The 18,442-nt window shown below is 48.7% G+C and overlaps 3 protein-coding genes across 7 annotated transcripts; 2 read left to right on the top strand and 1 right to left on the bottom strand.

The window, feature by feature from the left end:
- Positions 1-11: 11 nt before the first annotated feature.
- On the top strand, positions 12-5,960 carry cpne3 (copine III). 2 transcript variants are annotated; one of them, XM_058059748.1, is made up of 17 exons: positions 12-230; positions 710-850; positions 957-1,136; positions 1,354-1,428; positions 1,491-1,562; positions 1,632-1,712; positions 1,880-1,969; positions 2,886-2,984; positions 3,113-3,199; positions 3,277-3,336; positions 3,401-3,534; positions 3,631-3,685; positions 3,753-3,804; positions 3,875-4,008; positions 4,142-4,378; positions 4,856-4,968; positions 5,202-5,960. In XM_058059748.1, exons 2-16 carry the CDS (start codon positions 719-721, stop codon positions 4,964-4,966), a joined length of 1,599 nt encoding a protein of 532 aa, XP_057915731.1. In that variant the 5' UTR covers positions 12-230; positions 710-718; the 3' UTR covers positions 4,967-4,968; positions 5,202-5,960. The 2 variants fall into 2 exon arrangements, with proteins under 2 accessions (XP_057915731.1, XP_057915730.1); XM_058059747.1 differs by lacking the exon at positions 4,856-4,968 and having other exon boundaries at positions 16-230.
- Positions 5,961-6,221: 261 nt separating this feature from the next.
- Positions 6,222-8,737, bottom strand: idi1 (isopentenyl-diphosphate delta isomerase 1). The gene is made up of 7 exons (XM_058059753.1): positions 8,607-8,737; positions 8,056-8,214; positions 7,444-7,586; positions 7,268-7,360; positions 7,058-7,188; positions 6,886-6,990; positions 6,222-6,771 (listed from the first exon to the last, which is right to left on the bottom strand). The coding sequence occupies exons 2-7, from the start codon at positions 8,199-8,201 to the stop codon at positions 6,559-6,561; spliced, it is 831 nt and encodes a 276-aa protein (XP_057915736.1). The 5' UTR covers positions 8,202-8,214; positions 8,607-8,737; the 3' UTR covers positions 6,222-6,558.
- Positions 7,962-15,779, top strand: LOC131108614 (WD repeat-containing protein 37-like). Of its 4 annotated transcripts, XM_058059751.1 has the most exons (15): positions 8,822-9,181; positions 9,641-9,904; positions 11,407-11,503; positions 11,634-11,729; positions 12,011-12,075; positions 12,230-12,368; positions 12,876-12,947; positions 13,031-13,075; positions 13,143-13,213; positions 13,291-13,525; positions 13,733-13,874; positions 14,186-14,320; positions 14,569-14,683; positions 14,754-14,930; positions 15,559-15,779. In XM_058059751.1, exons 2-14 carry the CDS (start codon positions 9,752-9,754, stop codon positions 14,883-14,885), a joined length of 1,497 nt encoding a protein of 498 aa, XP_057915734.1. In that variant the 5' UTR covers positions 8,822-9,181; positions 9,641-9,751; the 3' UTR covers positions 14,886-14,930; positions 15,559-15,779. The 4 variants fall into 4 exon arrangements, with proteins under 4 accessions (XP_057915733.1, XP_057915732.1, XP_057915735.1 ...); XM_058059750.1 differs by lacking the exon at positions 8,822-9,181 and adding an exon at positions 7,962-8,128 and having other exon boundaries at positions 14,754-15,779; XM_058059749.1 differs by lacking the exon at positions 8,822-9,181 and adding an exon at positions 8,470-8,550 and having other exon boundaries at positions 14,754-15,779.
- Positions 15,780-18,442: the final 2,663 nt, after the last annotated feature.

Raw genomic sequence — 18,442 nt, 5'->3', positions numbered from 1 at the left:
ATTAAGATCGAGGCCGGGTGGAACCGGTACGAGTACCCGTGAGTCTCGATACAGTATTGCATTTCCAAGTTTTAAACAGTTCGTTCAAGACATACCTACAACCCAGCAATGCAACGTTGTGGCAGTTGACAGCAAAAGGGAACATCTTGTTGCAGAACGTTAGCTGTCGGCCACGCCTCGGAAAACACACACAATTAGCTTTCATCTGGATTTGACAGCGTTTATTAACGGTACGTCTCGTCGTAAATGGACTTTCAATCTCGATCGTAGAGTCCAAGTAGCGAGCTAGCTAGCACTAAAACTCCTTTTATTAGCATAGTAGTACGACGAAGCTTCGGTAAAGGTAACTTATTGTGTCACGTTTTCCATATTGCAACATGTTGACTACACCTAAACCAACCCCGTCATAGTTGGGAAGGAAAAATGTACTTTATGTTATGCTAAAACACGCTTGCTAACTAAGCGCTTATAAGCAGCGATAAAGTTGACATAATATAAAAGCAACACTTGGAGGCTTTCATGTTTAAACAGTCAAAACGCTCTGTTCGTGCATGTCGTCCCAAATCAAAGCACCAACAACAAACCTACTGTTGGTAACTCGTGTATTACACGGATATTGCAGTATTTCTGCTGTGAGCCACACCATTTCGTCTTCAGCATTTAATAAGTGACTTGAATCGGTGTGTTGCTTGCTGCCCTTTGACCCCAGCAGTCCAACATGGCTGCCCAGTGTGTGACCAAGGTGGAGCTGACGGTGTCCTGTGAGAACCTCCTGGACAAAGACATCGGCTCCAAGTCGGACCCTCTGTGTGTGCTGCTGATGAGCAGCCCGGATTCCCGCTGGTATGAGGTCAGTTATTCCTGCTGCCAAGTCAGCTTGGAGGTCTTGGAAGGACAGCTGATGGGGAATGTTGGAAGAGAAGGACTAAATGACTAAATGATGAATTTCTCTCCAGGTGGAACGCACAGAGAAGGTCCAGAATTGTCTTTGCCCAAAGTTTGCCAAAAAGTTTGTCATCGACTACTACTTTGAGATGGTGCAGAAATTAAAATTTGGAATCTATGACATTGATAACAAGACCATTGATCTGAGTGATGACGACTTCTTAGGAGAGCTGGAGTGTACTTTGGGCCAGGTACGTTTTCCCAACCCCCTCTCGCATGTTTTATTTATTGAAAGAAATGGTGATGTATTTTATTATTTGTAAAGTCATTTTCAAAGTGGGATCTATTGATCACGTTGCTGGATTCATCAGGATGATGTGATGATTCCCTCGTGGAGTATGGTGCAGCATGGACCGTGCAGCAGGATGAGTTCATATTTACACCTAGGTGTCTTCTCATGCCATCCAGGTGGTGTCCAGCAGGAAGCTGACCCGGCCGCTGGTCTTAAAGAACAAATCCCCCGCAGGAAAAGGCACCATCACAGTGAGTGTTGAGTGTTGCGGTGGTTTGGCCGCTCATGTTTAGGATTGTCTGCTGTGCTGCAGATCGCTGCTGAAGAGATTAAAGACAACAGGGTGGCCAACTTTGAGGTGGAGGCGAGGAAACTGGATAACAAGGTATTTGGATCACGTGACCGGAATGATTGGGAATGTTCTGATACGTTGTTTCTGACAAATCATGTCCAGGACTTCTTCGGGAAGTCTGACCCGTACCTGGAATTCTACAAGCAGACCCCAACTGGATGGCAGCTGGCGCACAGGACCGAGGTACAGTAGGTACACTACTATGTAGTACTACTCCAGTACACCAGTACCATCACCAGTACTGTCAAAGGATGCAGCATGCTCATGCTAGCAAATGTGGATGGTTTCCACACACAGGGATGCATGCACATGTTCCGTGGTGATGCTTTTGTTGTGTATTTTATCCACAGGTGGTAAAGAACAACTTGAATCCCACGTGGAGACCCTTCCGCATCCCCCTGCAGTCTCTCTGTGGAGGAGACATGGACAAAGCTATCAAAGTACTGTTCTATGATTCTATACCGTATATACAAGTTAACATCAGTGGGAAGGATGTGGTCATGGTAAGGTTGTGCGGCGGGGTAGCGCTGTAACAAATATGGCGTCTAAGTCACACTTGGCACGCTTGGTGACCTGACGAGTGCCTTCAGCCTGATGTGCCGCCTTCTTTCAACTTGTAAGCCTACATGCGAGGAAGGAAGCTGCCTCCGAGCAGGCAGGACAAGTGAGTTGGGATGCAGAGCGTCTTGTTTGCTGTTGTTCATCCTAACATCGGGTGTGAGTAGAGTAGATGGGAAGCGTTGGTCTGAGGGGAAGTACTGCTGTACTGCGTGCTTGTACATCAGTACTCATGCTTTCAGACACACTTTTGCATGTCTTTCTGCTTTAAAGGCTTGATTCACTCTTAAATGACATGTCTGTACAAAGCCATGTGAACGAGCCACTTAACCGGCATTTATTTTGGGTGGAGCAACCCTTTACAGCACTGCCTTTCTTTCCCTGTGTGCTACTTCTATATTTATATGTACTATATTAAGCCTGTCAATCGATGAAAATAGGGCAGTTCGTTGCCTTTCCTCCGCCGTTAATCACAGATCATAGTTGTTATTTGGAATAAGAAGGGGTGTAAATCTTTGTGGAAAATAATGTCAGGCATCGAGATACATGGGGGGGTTACATAGCGTTCCAAAACAATACTGTACCAACAATACCATGTACAGTGAGACGTTGACACAACCATGAATGTTACATTATATAAAGTATTGTCCCACTTTGTCCAATGGTCCTTGAAAGCACCGTGACAGGACGCATGCACATCAACGTGCTTCCAACAAAGAGTGGGCTTAACTTTGACAGCCCTAATGTTTCTATGCATATATGAATGTAGCTTCCTCATCCTAATGTGCTTGTTTGTAGGTGGACTGTTTTGATTACGACAACGACGGCTCACACGATCTGATTGGGACCTTTGAGACCACGATGACACGCCTTCAGGAAGCAGCACGCACCTCTCCGGTTTGAGCATATTGATGTATACTGTACACCCATGGAAGTACTACGCTGCTGTAATACGTGATGGGGCTGCACTGTACCGCTAATGGTGTAGTGCCGGATGGTGACTGGGATGGTGTTTTCCCCAACAGGCTGAATTTGAATGCATCAACAGTAAAAAGAAGCAGAAGAAGAAAGGCTACAAGAACTCCGGCATTGTGAGCGTGAAACAATGCCAGGTACGTCATTGTCTATGTTGTCAACTCAACATGTCGTCATGGTGTCTCTAACGTCCAACACGTGTTTGAACATAAAGGTGGTGAAGGAGTACACCTTCCTGGATTACATTATGGGAGGCTGTCAGCTCAACTTCACTGTGAGTTGGATCATCTCCATCCTGGATCTGCACAGCTCCAATGCTACTTGGCTGTTTTTGCTAGGTTGCAGTGGACTTCACCGGTTCCAACGGGGACCCCAGATCACCCCAGTCCCTGCATTACATCAGCCCGCAGGGGGTCAATGAGTACCTCTCGGCCATCTGGTCTGTAGGCAACGTCATCCAGGACTATGACAGGTACGCATGACCATGACGACTTGATCCAGTCATGTGATGCTTTGCACCGTCTCAATGCCAAGTGGTGACTTCCTATCCGTGGGCTTTGCTGTGTAGTGACAAGATGTTTCCAGCCTTTGGCTTTGGGGCGCAGATCCCCCCGACGTGGCAGGTCCGACTTCATTTGAATGACCCCTGTGTGATATGTGCACGTGTTGACATGGTGATTTGTTGAACAGGTTTCCCACGAATTCCCACTCAATTTCAACCCCACAAATCCATTCTGTGCAGGTACACACGTAGACACACGTGCTGTGACTTAGTTAGGACCTGCCTGATCCTGTCTGCTGTTGGTGTGCAGGTGTTGAAGGGATCGTGGAGGCCTACAGGGTCTGCCTGCCCCAGGTCAAACTTTACGGCCCCACCAACTTCTCTCCAATCATCAACCACGTGGCGTCCTTTGCACATCAAGCCCTGCAGCAGAGCACTGCATCTGTGAGTGTCTGCCTCGCTCTCCATGACCACATGTTCACGTTCTTACACCGTTTCTCCGAAAATACGGGAACGCATGAGTCCTTATTGGCTTCTCATTGTTGCCCTCCCCACACCACCCCACCCCGCCCTCAAGCAATACTTTGTGCTGCTCATCATCACCGACGGCGTGATCACAGACATGGACGACACCCGCAACGCCATCGTCAACGCCTCACGTCTGCCCATGTCCATCATCATCGTGGGAGTGGGCGGGGCCGACTTCACCGCCATGGAGTTCCTGGACGGAGACGATGGGCGTCTTCGCTCTATGACCGGCGAGGCGGCCATGCGGGACATTGTCCAGTTTGTTCCCTTCAGGCAGTTTAAAAACGTAAGCCAACACAGCCCACCCTCACGTACAAACACCTGATGGAAAGGGGCGCCTTCGGAATGATGCCCTCGGGTGAAACATCAGCACACGCGTCTTTTCTGGGCCTTCTAAAGATGAAAAGAAGCATCTAAGAATGCACATCGTGGGTGTCAGTGTATGCACAGCAGTTCTGTTAAGAAATGCATTGATTGGAATATCTAATAATCATGAATTCATTTGATTGGTTCAATATTCCGAGGGCCAATATAAAATAAGCTGCAGGCTGAAAGTGGACACCCCTGATGTAAATGGCAGGCTGCGAGCGGCATGACGGGTCATTCTCACTAACTTGCTGCTTAAAAAGTGCAGATATGTCAGCTACTTGGAGCATTTGACGAGCGCCTTTAGTGTCCTCTCTTAGCGCCATCTCCTGGCCACACACAGCCAGGTGTCCGTGGCCTTCATAGTAGCACACCTTTGTGCCTTATGTCTCTGCAGGCCCCCAGCCAGGCTCTCGCGCAAAGCGTATTGGCAGAGTTACCTCAGCAAGTGGCGTCCTTCTTTGGATTATTCCAACTGAAGCCTCCCCACCAGCCCCATCCTTCATAGGGGTACCCCAACTATTTGCTCAATAAGCCCATCCGTCATCTCTGCCTCGCTGATCTCAGCATGCACTGTCCTTTTGCTTCTCCAAGTCGGCATGCTTGTGAGGAGTTTTCACGTCAAAGTCAGCATGTTGACTGCTAACATCCTAAGTCCATATTTCCTAACATACCCCCCCCCCCCCCCCCCATCTCATCCTTCTTTTGTCTTGACTGATGCCGTCTCCCTGTGGCTCCGGCAGGCCCCGAAGGAAGCACTGGCAAAGAGCGTGTTGGCCGAGGTTCCAGGGCAGCTTGTGGAGTTTTGCAACGTCATGAAGCTGGCTCCGCCCAACACCAATCCTGCCCCGAACCCTGCAGGTACCATCTGATGCAGCAGCAAACACGCCACGGCTCCATACCACATCCTGCCACTGTTCTTAGAGCGCCATGATGCCAATATACGTGTACAGCGTTTCCCTCAGGACTGCAATCCATATGTGGAGGTGACAGGTCAGTCCTCATTGAGACACGTGCTCTCATGTTAGCGTCGCCAAGTCTCTTCACTAGATCATCAGATTGGTTTTTTCTCTAAGTATCAGGGCAAACGGGTAACAGCAGAGCCACAAATAGATGGCATTAAACAGCCAGTTAGCTCTACATTTGAACTATCCCATCGTATAGCTGTCAGCTACCCTGCACACCTACCCGCTAGAGGTACCATATAGTCGTATTGCTATGCCTTTTTACTCTAAGTATATATACAAAGTATATTTGTAATGCTGTTTTGTACCAATATCACCATTATGCAAGTTTACTGCTGTGCCTGTATTACCTAATAGCTTCTACTATGATTTACTATCAATACTGCACATAGCCTCCTCACACCCAGGAACAAGAAACACGTCTTTCTGGGTCTCAGGAGGTGGTTAATATGACATGTCATAGCGGTAGAAGACATCAACCAGTATTAATATACAGCAGGCATGTAGAAGAAATGAAATAAAGCCATGCTACACTTGTTTGTGCTTCAGTCATCATGCTGCAAAATATCAATGTTTGATGAGAAAAGATCCTTGGAATTTGTAGCATCCGTGTAAAGGTCTTTCATCTGCCCAGAGGCAGGATGAATGTTGACATGGTCTGACGGTACAGGGTCCAGGATGCAGTCCAAAATGCTGCAAACCCATACTGTAGGTATATTGGACTCTTGTTAGGGTTTGGGTATTTTAGCAGCAATCGTGTTGCTGGGGTAAGAAGGATACTACATGAGACAGGAAGTAGAGTACAGCATACTGCATGGAGCCACACCACTTTAATGTGAAAGTACAAAGATAAACTTCCATACATCCAGTATGGAGGCAACTGTAATAATAATATCATTGTAATGATGTGTGAAGAGTTCATTTACTCTAGAAATACTTCCCTCGTCACGATGCTATGAATAAGGCTACCATTTCCTCCATGACTACGACTAGGAGGACATTAGTGGTTGTAGTAGATTGTAGTAAAACGCATTCAGGCCAGCGGTTGTCTGGCTGTGGGATCAGCTCCTCTGCGTCTTTGTGAAGCACATCAGCTGTGAAAGGTTAGGCTAGCATCGCCTGGTGCTAGCTGCGCTTACATGCGGTGGATGTTGGAGTGATCCATAAAGCCTTTGAGGTTCTGTAGGTTGTCCCACCACTGGAAGAGGAAGGTCTCTGCGATGAGTTTAAACCAGGGAGTGATCTGCAGCTCTTCACGCTCGGCCTCGTCCAGCATCTCCCTCAGCTCCTCTTTGCTCACGTAACGATGGCTTTTAATCTCATTAGGATCCGGATTCAACTCCACATCCTTTCAAAACAAATACACATATTGGGCTGATGCAGCAGTGAGACAATATTTGATGTGTGCACGGGAGAACACAGAACAGTGTCAAATTAACAGCAGTCATCTTGACACACGTACCTTCTGCATGAAGAGGATGTAGTCGATCTCGTGTTCTCCCCAAACGCCATCTGATTGGGCTTTATAATGGATTCTTGTTAGATAGGTCATTTCATCAGGGGTTACCTGCACGGCAAAACAAATAGATTAGATTAGAGAAAACTCCTAAAACCTTCTTCCTCCTACACGCCACCTCTTCCATGGGGATACCCAGCTCGGCTTGGAGTCTCCTCTGAGCAGCTCTCCTGACTCCCATAGCATCCCTCTCCTCCAGCTCACTGTCTGTGTGCAGGGGGTGACTGCAGCACGTGTTGGTAAAACAGCCTGCAACATACAGGATACTACTTACTACACGGGGTACTACCACGGCAGGTTTAGGTGCAGTAGAAGACCCGCTACCAACCTGGAAATGTGATTTTGGCATCAGAGCGCTGTTGTAAGAGCAGCTTGTCTTCGCTGTTAAAAATGAAGACGCTGAAGGCTCTGTGCAACAAACCTGCACACGTTCACACGTTTTAGCTTTGGTATGAAGCCGTCCTCCAGCAAGGCAAGGCGGGCGTCAGGCAGGGGACGCGTTACCTTTGTCAATGTTGGAGTTGAGGTGGCAGTTTTTCTTTGTGTCGGCGCCCACCCGCTGGTCGTTGTCATCGATGAGGATGCACATCTCGGACAGCAGCTGCACCTGCTTCTGGTCCAGGTGGTCCACCGTGATCTCAGGCATCCTGGCAGAAGACACCAGGCCAAGCATTTGGCACACTCGTGTACACCGGAACTACACACTGCAGTGCCCTGGAATGCCCTGGAAGCTCAGGAAAGCCCTGGCAGTACTGCTCATACTCTTCTTGCTTCTTCATCCTTTTCAAACTAACTTTCTTGCTTTTTTCCCATTTTTTCCTCCCCACCTCCGTAATTTTGCCTTTAATTTGTTGCTCATGGTATAGGACAAATAACTTGTATAAATACAATAAAAGACAATGCGCTATGAACAACAACAAATTCTGAAAATAACTAAATGCTGCCGATACCGTCCTTGGTATCGTTACTGTGGCTACTTGGATCGATCCACCCTATCCCACCGCGCAGTATGGCAGGAGGACTGCAAACAGGGAAGCATTGCACCTCTCTGAGCTTGGAGGGAAATCATCGGACTTTGTGACACTCTGTAACTCTGGCGACATAATGGAGGCTTACCTGGATAAAGCCCGGAAAGACGCAGTCACTGGTGGACGAAAAGCGCTGTTCCAAGACGTGCGTGTACGACCAGGTACGTTCGATTTTAACGCAGTTGCTCCCTGGCAGGCCACCGTCCGCAGCACCACCCACGCCGCCCGCACCATCGGGTGACCAAAACTACAAACCAATCACAGGCGTTCAACATTTGGTTGGAGGTAAAACATGGAATGACATAGTCCGCTCGGATCACAACCGAAATGCCCACCGGGCAATACTTTTCTACATTAACGTTCACAATTCCACACGTCTACGTTGCAATATCACAACTTCAGTAAATATGTAGTAGATAAACCCGAGTGCAGTGATGCGTTGGATCAAATTTAATTTAAGACTAGCTATCATTCCGTTCCTGTAAAAGCAGTGTCTGGTTTTACGCCTGCCCCTGCTCGTCAACACGCCATCGGACCACTGCATCCAGTGTGGGCCGCTCCACCCAAGCGTCTGATAACCCAAGTATGTCAATTATCTCATTTATCGAGGGCGTATAAAACTTAAATGAAAACAATTACTTTGCCGTGTTTCTTCTTGTGTTGGACAGCTAAGCACTTAATTATGTCCTCTTTCGCCTTCGTCCACGACCAGAGCCGAGCGAAGCACGACTACTACGCGCCGCTGCGTCCGCCGTCACTGCATTCTTATTGGCTGCCGTATTAGCGGCGCGAGCGTTCATTGGTTGTCGTAGTAAAACGTGACGTGACACGGAAGTTACTGCACCTTCAAGCATATACAATGTAAATACATGACGTGTCAAGAATGTAAAGTATTCTGGTTGTATACATTTCACGTACTGCTCTGTTGGACCGGTCCCCACAGGTCGTGTTATTAACTCCCTTTTCCACGGGGCTATGTTTACTTGACCCCTGTTTCTGACACCACTGCCTTTTTATTGGCTGCCATATCAAGGGCGTGAGTGCTGATTGGTTCTACTAAAAGTACGACACGGAAGTCATTGTGCCTTTAAATATATTGTTTTTTTTGTTTCTTTCGGCTTTTGTGTGAATGTATTCCGATTGCTAAAAGTATCATTGACATTTCATTGCCACAGTATTGGTGTACTTGAATGTGGCAGTGGACTGTGGCAGCGGTGAGTCTGTTCTTTGCGTCTTCTTCCGTGTTTCGGGTAACGTAAATAAATGAATTGTGCGGTTTTCTTCCGATAGACTTCAGATGTGCTTTACCGCATTTTCATTCATTTCATTGTTATGACACCGACTTCTTCCAGATCGACATGAAACTACTGTTAATCTATTATCCATGTACTTGTTTATCAGTCTATTCGCGTATTTATTTGTTTACCTTTCACACCTACACAAACTTCAGCAATCTGAATAGAAGTGTGTTAAATGTAAGAAACTAACTGAATAGAAAATGCACATAAACATGTTAATATGGAAGATGAAAATCCTTCCATATTGTTCTATATATATTCCATAAAACCCTTGCCATATTGTTCTATATAACATGGCTTTGCCAGTTGACATCCCTTCAGGGAAGTCCCGCCCTGCACTTGTCATGTAGCTCAACTTCCTCTTTTCACCTGCAGGCAGATGGTGTTAGCTGATTGGCCCCGCCCACCGTCAGCCGTCCGGCCCTGTCAGGTCGTGTTTGCCTGCTCTTCAGGTAGGGGGCGGGACCACCCCGCCGAGTAGGCGTGATGCCCGTGGAGGGTGGAAGCAGCGGCGGCTCAGCCTCGGCTGCTCGTCACCCCAAACAAAAGCGCAAGGCTCACAGCCTGTCCATTCGACGCACAAACAGCACCGAGGAGAGGCCGCCTGGCAGCCAGAGAGCAGACATGCTGGAGGGACAGGTGAGGAGCTCCTCGTGCATATTTTGGCGACACGCACAAACCCGAAGAGACGCTTGGCGAGTGCAAGCTGTCACCCGGTTGAGCCGTTCAGCGAATCGGGAGTCCTGGCCGGTAGAGCAGCATTGTTCTCATTTTCTATCCTCTGTTGCAATGTCGGCTCTTTCCATGCTCCGCCTGGAAGGATTGCATTCTCTTCCCAGCCGCTTTCTGATCCCGTTCAGGATAAGATTGAAACAGTCCAGCGCTACCATGTCAGGTTCACAAACCTGCTGTTTTCTTCCACAGACCCCCGCTCTACCAAGTTGGTGGTCAACTATTACACCTGATTGATTACCACGGCTTCCTTATTTGCAGTCTCTGTTTGATCAAGCACATCCTGGTTGTTAGGCAGGTGGAGATGTTTCACTGTCACCTGCTTGATAAGGTGACCAGGGGTTGCGGGAGGGACTTTGCAAAGTGTCAGGCAAATGAGTCAAGAAGAGACGGAGACAAGAAGCCGTCCTCCATTGCTGTTTTATGCACGATAGCAATTAGGTATGCTATTAATTAGCTGTCTTAGTTCTTAGCTATCTTGTGGAGGACGTAGACTCTACTCTGCTCTACTCTACTCTACTCTACTCTACTCTACTCTACTCTACTCCTTAAAAATTCCCCAGTCCTTCTCACCTCCAGGGGAGCAGCAAGTCCACTTCCATCCCCATTTCAAAGCAGTAAAACGTCGTCGGGGTGTGTGAAATCAAGATCTTGTGCACGTGTAGTAAGCGGTGTGGTTGTCATGGGCTGGTATGTTATCAGTGTAGTTGCTTTTGTACTCCGTAAGTCGTTCAGCCTTCACTTTCTTCTTTGGGTCTTATCAGCCTCCCTCCAAGAGAGCTCAGCTTGCCTCATGAAACTTTCATGTGGGCTTCATGTCCACGTCTGGTTCGGCTTTTCCTGACCCCTTAATCTCCATAAATATCTTCATGATCTCACAAATAACACGCAGCATGCTGGAGGAACAACTAAGAAGCTTAATACATAATGGCTGCCTGTTGTTTCCTAATTGACCCCCCCCGCCCCCCCTTTTACTGGCATGTGGTGCTGACAGAACACTTGCTTTGGAGCTGGTGTCAGAAGAAGTACTTGCTTTCCTTGTCTTCTAAACGCTCTTCTTCACCGAGAGGTTTGCCTAGTCGTCTCTTTAGTCCGGCCCAGCCTGGGGGGGTCACCCGGTAGCTGCCAGCTCTCACCATGGAGGTAGGCCAACTCGCCAGACCCTAGACCCGCATCGTGTTACTTCCATGCCCTCAGCAGTCACAACATTTAGCTATCTGGTGTCACACGGTGCTATGAAGTGTCTGGAGGGCTCTATTCCTGTATTTAGGTTTTCTATGAAAGGAATTAGGGCTTACTGTACAGCCAATCAGCACCGAGCGTGGTTGTCTGTCATTAGGTCGGCAGGCGTGCCTGACAAAGCGTGCTTGGTAAATGTGAGTGATGGTGTATCTCGTGTCTTTTCACAGGACTCTAAGCTGCCCCCCTCCCTGCGTAACAATCTTCTGGATCTTTTTGGCCAGATTGAACGGGAGTTTGAAAACCTGTACATGGAAAACACCGAACGTGAGTACATGATCTTTGGGATGTGCTGGAAGAGTCCATCCTCACCACGATGGCCGCGTCATTTTATTGATTGACCAGGATGACGTCAACGTTTGCAGACTGAAGCCCGCTCTCTGTGCTAACATTACAGTACGGCGGGAAATTGAATCCCTCAACGAACGTCTGAGCGGCGACGGCCAGAACGTGGAGGGAGGAGATGCGTCCAAGGGAGCCCTGAAGACTAAAGGTCGGGTATTTCCTGTGGGAGTTCTTGGCGTTATGATCTTCTCCGTCTGACATAGATGACGTTACTAGTGGAGCGGAAGACGCTTTGGGGCGCTTTGATCTATTTGGTACCGGAAATATGTCACAATTATGTCACAGGAAGTTGACGTTAGGCCTTGCATGAGATACATACAGACCTAAACCTGAATGAGCCTCCTCAAAGCAGGTGTCTAAACGTCCACCGTGTGCTCGCATCACTTCTTCGCCTTTTGATGCGGTGTTTGCTGCTTGTGTGTCCTCCAGCCAGCCACAGCACCAGCCAGCTGTCACAGAAGCTGAAGACCACCTACAAAGCCTCCACCAGCAAGGTACGCCACTCCTTCTTCTCTCTCCAGGTGCCGCTGCGTAGCAGCTACGTAGCAGGCTGCGGCTAAACGTGGGCGGGGCCACCTGGGACTTGGAGGGAGGAGAAAGGCGGGTAATGTCCCGTGATTGATTGGCTGTGTCTGTGTTCCCGTCCAGATCGTGTCCAGCTTCAAGGCCACCACAGGGTCCAGGGCATTGTGTCAGCTCCAGAAGGAGTACGTCGCCCACCGGGATGGAATCTGGGACCTGAGTGTGACCAGAACTCAGCCCGTGGTTCTGGGAACGGCATCAGCAGGTCCCCCAATACTCCCACCTTTGTACAAGTATTACTATAACTCCTCATAAAAGACTTGGTAGAATAGGTAACATATGGGTAGTATAGCAGTACCTTTTCTACATAGTACATACAGTATATGAAGTATATCTATTCATAAAAGACTTCACATAATCCACAGCTCTCATTCCGTTAAAGACGCCTCATAGTCATTGTACTACTATCACTGTATACTTGGTGTACTAGTATGACCGTATAGCTAGTGTAACAATATAAAGTGTAGTTATTGTATGTGCCCTGAGAAAGAACAGCCGGGGAAAGACCGGGAATGCCGTAACGAAACGCCTTCCCGTCTTGCCATCCTGCTCCCTGCCGCTAGAGGGCGCACCACCTGCACTAAGTAGTATCCATCTTTGCCATTGATGCCTGACGTAGACCAAGGCCTCAAATGGTTTCGTTGTGAGCCTCGCCTCTTCTTCTCTGAGGTGAGGATGAAACAGGAGGTTAAAGGCCCTGCTTCCTTTGCAGACCATTCGGCCCTGCTTTGGAGCATAGAAACCGGGAAGTGTCTGCTCAAGTACGGAGGCCATGCGGGATCAGGTAATCCTCCATCATTCATCCTCGGAAGATGATCAAAAGTCACTTTATGGGACGTCTGTCGCTTTTGTTTGCCGCCTCCACAGTCAACTCCATCAAGTTCCATCCCACGGAGCAGATGGCCCTCACAGGTAACATCTCCCAGGTGTTTATTGTGCACGTGCATGGCATCACGGGACTGTCCTTGCGTCGCCTCAGCCTCCGGGGACCAGACGGCTCACATCTGGCGCTACATGGTGCAGCTACCCGCCCCCCAGCCCCCGCCAGATGTCAGTGAGAGTCTTTATTGTGGACGACCCCAGCGGAAGGATCTGACATTGCAGCTTGACCTTGCCGTCCCGTGCAGGCGCCGTGCGAGGACGAGCAGGATTCCTCAGACAGAGAAGAGGCCGAGGCGGACGGCGAGGGCCCGTGCGAGGTCCCCACGGTCCGGGTCGCTACGGCGACGCTGAAAAGCCACCAGGGTGTTGTCATCGCAGCCGATTGGTTGGTGGGCGGCCGGCAGGCGGTGACGGCTTCCTGGGATCGTGCTGCCAACCTCTATGAGGTGGAGACGTCTGAACTGGTGCACACGCTCACCGGTAAATACGTACACGTATTTGTACACATGAATGTACAGTGTGTACATGTACATACTGTACATTTGGACGCTGTAATAATCGTCATCTTTCATAATGACCTTGATGAGCCGTCTTTATGAGTTTTATCATGGAAGACAAACATCTTCCAGCGAACAAAGCAAGTGATGAATATCGGTCCGATACCCGGGCCTTGCTGTGTGTGTGCAGGCCACGACCAGGAACTCACCCACTGCTGCACCCACCCCACCCAGCGCCTGGTCGTCACCTCATCCAGGGACACCACCTTCCGGCTGTGGGACTTCAGAGATCCGTCCATACACTCCGTCAACGTCTTCCAGGGACACACGGAGTCAGTCACACACGTCCTCACCACCGTTCCTCATCCCTCCTTCAGTCCTTCCACCTCCTTCATCTCCTCCTTCACTCCCCCACTCAGCACAGCCAGTGTGTGCACTTAGGAAAACACACACATGCAGTGTGTACTCACTGAGTGCACTCAGACGGCAGGCCAGGGTCATTTTACGACAAAAGCGTCAACATTAAGAGTTGGAATAAAAAAATAACATTTTAGTAGCAAAGTTTAAAATAAAGAAGAGCCAGTTCTTAAAGAACCATCTGAACAGCCATTTTGTGTGTGTGTGTGTGTGTGTGTGTTGGCAGCACGGTGACGTCGGCAGTGTTCACGGTGGGGGATAACGTGGTTTCGGGCAGTGATGATCGCACGGTGAAGGTGTGGGATCTGAAGAACATGAGGTCGCCCATAGCAACCATCCGCACAGACTCCGCTGTCAACAGGTAGCGCATGTCATGCTAGTACGGTGCTACCTCAGCTTCTACAAGGACCAAGATCAGAGCCATTTGTCCAAGTAAATAAGCAACAGTTGCTTTGCCTGATAGAGCACAGGGCAAACAGACGCAAGAGTGGATGTAAACCAAGTCAGTGTACAGTAACCAAGGCGACCTCAGCATGCGTTCTGCCAACGTAGAAGTAACCTGACAGGCCTGATAGAAGCGGAAGTGCTGATGAACGTCCAACGTTTCAGGATAAGCGTCTCCACCAACCAGAGGATCATCGCCCTGCCTCACGACAATCGCCAAGTGCGCCTGTTTGACATGAGCGGCGTGCGGCTGGCCCGACTGCCTCGCAGCAACAGGATGGTAAGCAAGGCAACACGTCTTCATCATGGCGCGCATGGTAGCCACAGACCCTATGTGTCCGGGAACGCAGGGCCACAGGCGCATGGTGTGCTGCACCGCGTGGAACGAGGAGAACCAAACGTGCAACCTCTTCACCTGCGGCTTCGACCGACAGGCCATCGGATGGAACATCAACATCGCCGCCCTGCTGCAGGACAAATGAAGCCTGGCCAACACATGCATGCACGCGTCCCTCCGAGTAGTCCAGGTAGAACCATGAAAACATAACATGCCGATGACACGGCAGCACATAGAACCATGAAAACATAACAAGCCGATGACACGGCAGCACATAGAAACATAAAAACATAACATGCCGATGACACGGCAGCACATAGAAACATAACATGTGAGCGTGACGCAGCACAGGTACTGTAAGAGTTAGGCGGTTGTGGTATGAGGAGGTGTATTTCAGAGGGGCGCTTGGGGGGGGGGTCCTTTGTCTGTGAAAGGACCTCATGAGGACCTCATGAGGACCTGCTCCTCCTCTTCCTTCTCATCATTCCCCACACGCTGACGTCAATACTTTCCATGCAAGTTGCCTTGTTCCGTGTCTTGTCTTGACGCTGCCTTCAAGTACTGTACGCCTTTAAGAAGGGTTCATGTTAGGGATTATTATCATTATGATTATTATTATTATGGAAGGAACCTTTTGCTGTTGTTCCATCCTCTGGTTTCTGCTTGTATAGAAACACTGAAGGTTAGCAAGTATTGATCACAGCTAGCTGTAGATGTGTGTGGTTGTGAAGTCAAATACTGTATTGCCGTGCATTAGAGGAAGCTAGCGGCCGTACGTTCCTGCTAACGAAGTTTGTGTGTTGGGCTGCACGCTGCAGACGGGGCGTTGATTTCTTCTCCTGTGGAAAAAAGACTTTTGGCCCCCATCTGAATCCCGCCCGGGAGGGACGATGATGGAATCTAACAGATGGAATGCTGGGAAGCTCAGAAAGCTTGACCATGGCAGGTGGTATTCACCTGCGGCTTTTGTTACCTGATCTTCTCTGATCATTTATTGTGCTCTTCCACACCTTCCAATAAAAATGTCATTTCCTTTCCACTTTGACATCTTTCATACTATCCCCTTCACCGTGAAGGGTGAAACCATGTCAACTGTTTGGGCCCCCTCGCGCGGGGGGGTGGAGGGGCTTAGGCAGCTGGCTTAAAAAAAACAACAAATCTTTAAGTAAGATTTCTTCAACGCTACCATTTGTTTGAACAAGTGCTGCTGGGACTTGAACCAGGAACTCCCACACCACGAATTAGCGGTGTTGTCACATGAGAGCCACCCAGCCAGCAAGCAGGCTGGATGTGATAATGGAGGTGATGATCACAATACATGCTGAACATGAAGAAAAAAGAGAGAGAAATAGCAAACCGAAGAAACTTTATTTGACGTGACCAGGTATCGAACTCTGGTCCCCTGCACTGTGGGTAAGTGTAGTTGAAAGTCATTTTGCCATTTGTCCAGTTCCGCACCTATTGTAGTCATCACCTCCGTTATAACATCAAGAATGTCTGCCAGATGACTAGCTCCATTGGTAGCACCGCAGATTCATGGTGCAGGGGTGTGAGGTTCAATTCCCGGTGAGGGCAAGTTTGGGTCATTTTGCCATTTGTCCAGTTCTAGCACCTATCGTACTCATGACCTCCGTTATAACATCATGAATGTCAGCCAGCTGACTAGCTCCATTGGTAGCACCGCAGATTCATGGTGCTGGAGTACTGTGTTCAAATCCTAGTCGGTCCAAAAAAACAAAAGAACAAATGTGATAGGGCGTTGCCTTCCCAGTCGGCACAATGAGGGGTGTGTGTAACTTCCCCCCTCAACTTGAAATTATGCGGGATCCTGCCTCCTGGGGGATCCCGCCTCCAAAATGATCCCGCTCCTAGAGGGATTGTTAAATAATATATGTGCCTCCAACTGGAAGTCAACATAAAATGAGAAGTAGGAGGAGTTAAGTGGGCGCAAAAACGTATAGTGGGGGATGGCCGGATGGGAGGAGGCGGGGAGTTGGGGAGGTGGGGAGGTGGGGAGTAGGGGGTCGTGAGGGTGGTCGCGCGCGGGGTGGATAGGCAAAGTCAGCTGGCTTTTAAAAAAAAAAATTAAATCTTTAAATAAGATTTTCAAAAGGTAATTATTTGAACAACCAATGCTGGGGATTGAACCGGGGACTCCCACTCCATGAGTCAGCGGTGCTATCACCTGGGCCACAAGGCTGGCAAATATGCCTTATGATATAACGGAGGTCATGAGTACGATAGGTGCTGCAGAAATGTTAAAACGAGTAACTACTGCAGTTGCCCGCACCGGGTGTTGAACCCCGTACCCAGTGCACCATGATTCTGTGGTGTTACCCACCGAGCTAACCAGCTGACAAACAAGTTTATGTTATACCGGAGGTCATGAGTACGATGGATAATGGACCTGGAAAAATTACATCGGCCATGTTTGTCCAAATCAGGATTCGAACCCCGCACCCAGTGCACCATGAATCTGTGGTGCTACCCGCCGAGCTAACCAGCTGACAAATAAGTCTATGTTATAACGGAGGTCATGAGTACGATGGATAATGGACCTGGAAAAATTACACCGGCCATGTTTGTCCAAACCAGGATTCGAACCCTGATCCTCTGCACCATGAATCTGTGGTGCTACCAGCCGAGCTACCCAGCCGGCAAGCCTTGAGGATGTTATAACGGAGGTCATGACTACTATGGATAACAGACCTGGAAAAATTACACCAGCCATATATGTCCAAACCAGGAATTGAACCCTGATCCTCTGCACCATGAATCTGTTGTGCTACCAGCCGAGCTACCCAGTCGGCAAGCGTAGAGGATGTTATAACGGAGGTCATGACTACTATGGATAACGGACCTGGAAAAATTATGGGCAGTTCAGTTTAAATGGCGCCCTCTGCTGGTGAGCAATCTACATCGCCCTCATTTTTTTTTGGTCCCGCTACCTTGCTGTGTGAACGTCTTCCCATTGAAATTGAATGGGCATTTCAATTTAAATGGCGCCCTCTGCTGGTGAGTAATCTACATCGGCCTCATTTTTTTTTTTGGTCCGCTACTTTCCCATCATGCTTTGCTGCACTGCTGTGTGAATAGTTGTGCATATTACATGTTTAATGTAAATAATTAGTACCAAGTGTATTGGTAGATGCCATATTTTTATTTTTGTTATTATTATTGCGTCGGTTTATTTGACACCATGACTATAGGTAGTGTTTTTGCAAATATAGTCCGTCTCTGCTCAGTTGTTCATTAAAAATGTGTGATTTGGCGTCAGCTCTTTGGTGTACTATGGTGGGTACACTGAAGGTGTTGGAACCTTCCCCATCAGACCTTGCTCAAAGGCGGGGGTACTTCATAATCGCGTACGATACTGTACTCCGACCTTGTGAAGTAATCATGCGTTGTTTGCAATAAAGTGTACGTTCGTTCGTTCGTGTTCGTTCGTGTACGTTCGTTCGTGTACGTTCGTTCGTGTACGTTCGTTCGTGTACGTTCGTTCGTGTACGTTCGTTCGTGTACGTTCGTTCGTGTACGTTCGTGTACGTTCGTGTACGTTCGTTCGTGTACGTTCGTTCGTGTACGTTCTGCCAAGTTTTCCAACTAGGTGGCGCTGTTGGGTACTGGTGTGCAATTCTCTAAGAAAAAGTACAAGCGGTAATCGATCCCAGAACCTTCTACTTACCAACGCTTCACTATATC

Source organism: Doryrhamphus excisus, chromosome 21, assembly GCF_030265055.1.
Source record: "Doryrhamphus excisus isolate RoL2022-K1 chromosome 21, RoL_Dexc_1.0, whole genome shotgun sequence".
NCBI lineage: Eukaryota > Metazoa > Chordata > Actinopteri > Syngnathiformes > Syngnathidae > Doryrhamphus > Doryrhamphus excisus.
Note: the sequence above shows the minus strand (reverse complement) of the source record. Positions and strands in the feature narration are given on the sequence as shown.

Excerpts from the sequence above, each read along its gene's own strand:
- LOC131108614 (XM_058059750.1), top strand. The coding sequence starts at position 9,752 with ATGCCCGTGGAGGGTGGAAGCAGCGGCGGCTCAGCCTCGGCTGCTCGT. Across the intron at positions 12,369-12,875 it reads TCTGGGAACGGCATCAGCAG|ACCATTCGGCCCTGCTTTGG; the intron begins GTCCCCCAATAC and ends CTTCCTTTGCAG. Across the intron at positions 13,076-13,142 it reads GGAGCAGATGGCCCTCACAG|CCTCCGGGGACCAGACGGCT; the intron begins GTAACATCTCCC and ends GCGTCGCCTCAG.
- idi1 (XM_058059753.1), bottom strand. The coding sequence starts at position 8,201 with ATGGTGCGGGCGGCGTGGGTGGTGCTGCGGACGGTGGCCTGCCAGGGA. Across the intron at positions 7,587-8,055 it reads TCTTTCCGGGCTTTATCCAG|GATGCCTGAGATCACGGTGG; the intron begins GTAAGCCTCCAT and ends GTCTTCTGCCAG. Across the intron at positions 6,772-6,885 it reads ACATCCTCTTCATGCAGAAG|GATGTGGAGTTGAATCCGGA; the intron begins GTACGTGTGTCA and ends TTGTTTTGAAAG.
- cpne3 (XM_058059747.1), top strand. The coding sequence starts at position 719 with ATGGCTGCCCAGTGTGTGACCAAGGTGGAGCTGACGGTGTCCTGTGAG. Across the intron at positions 1,137-1,353 it reads TGGAGTGTACTTTGGGCCAG|GTGGTGTCCAGCAGGAAGCT; the intron begins GTACGTTTTCCC and ends CATGCCATCCAG. Across the intron at positions 2,985-3,112 it reads AAGCAGCACGCACCTCTCCG|GCTGAATTTGAATGCATCAA; the intron begins GTTTGAGCATAT and ends TTTCCCCAACAG.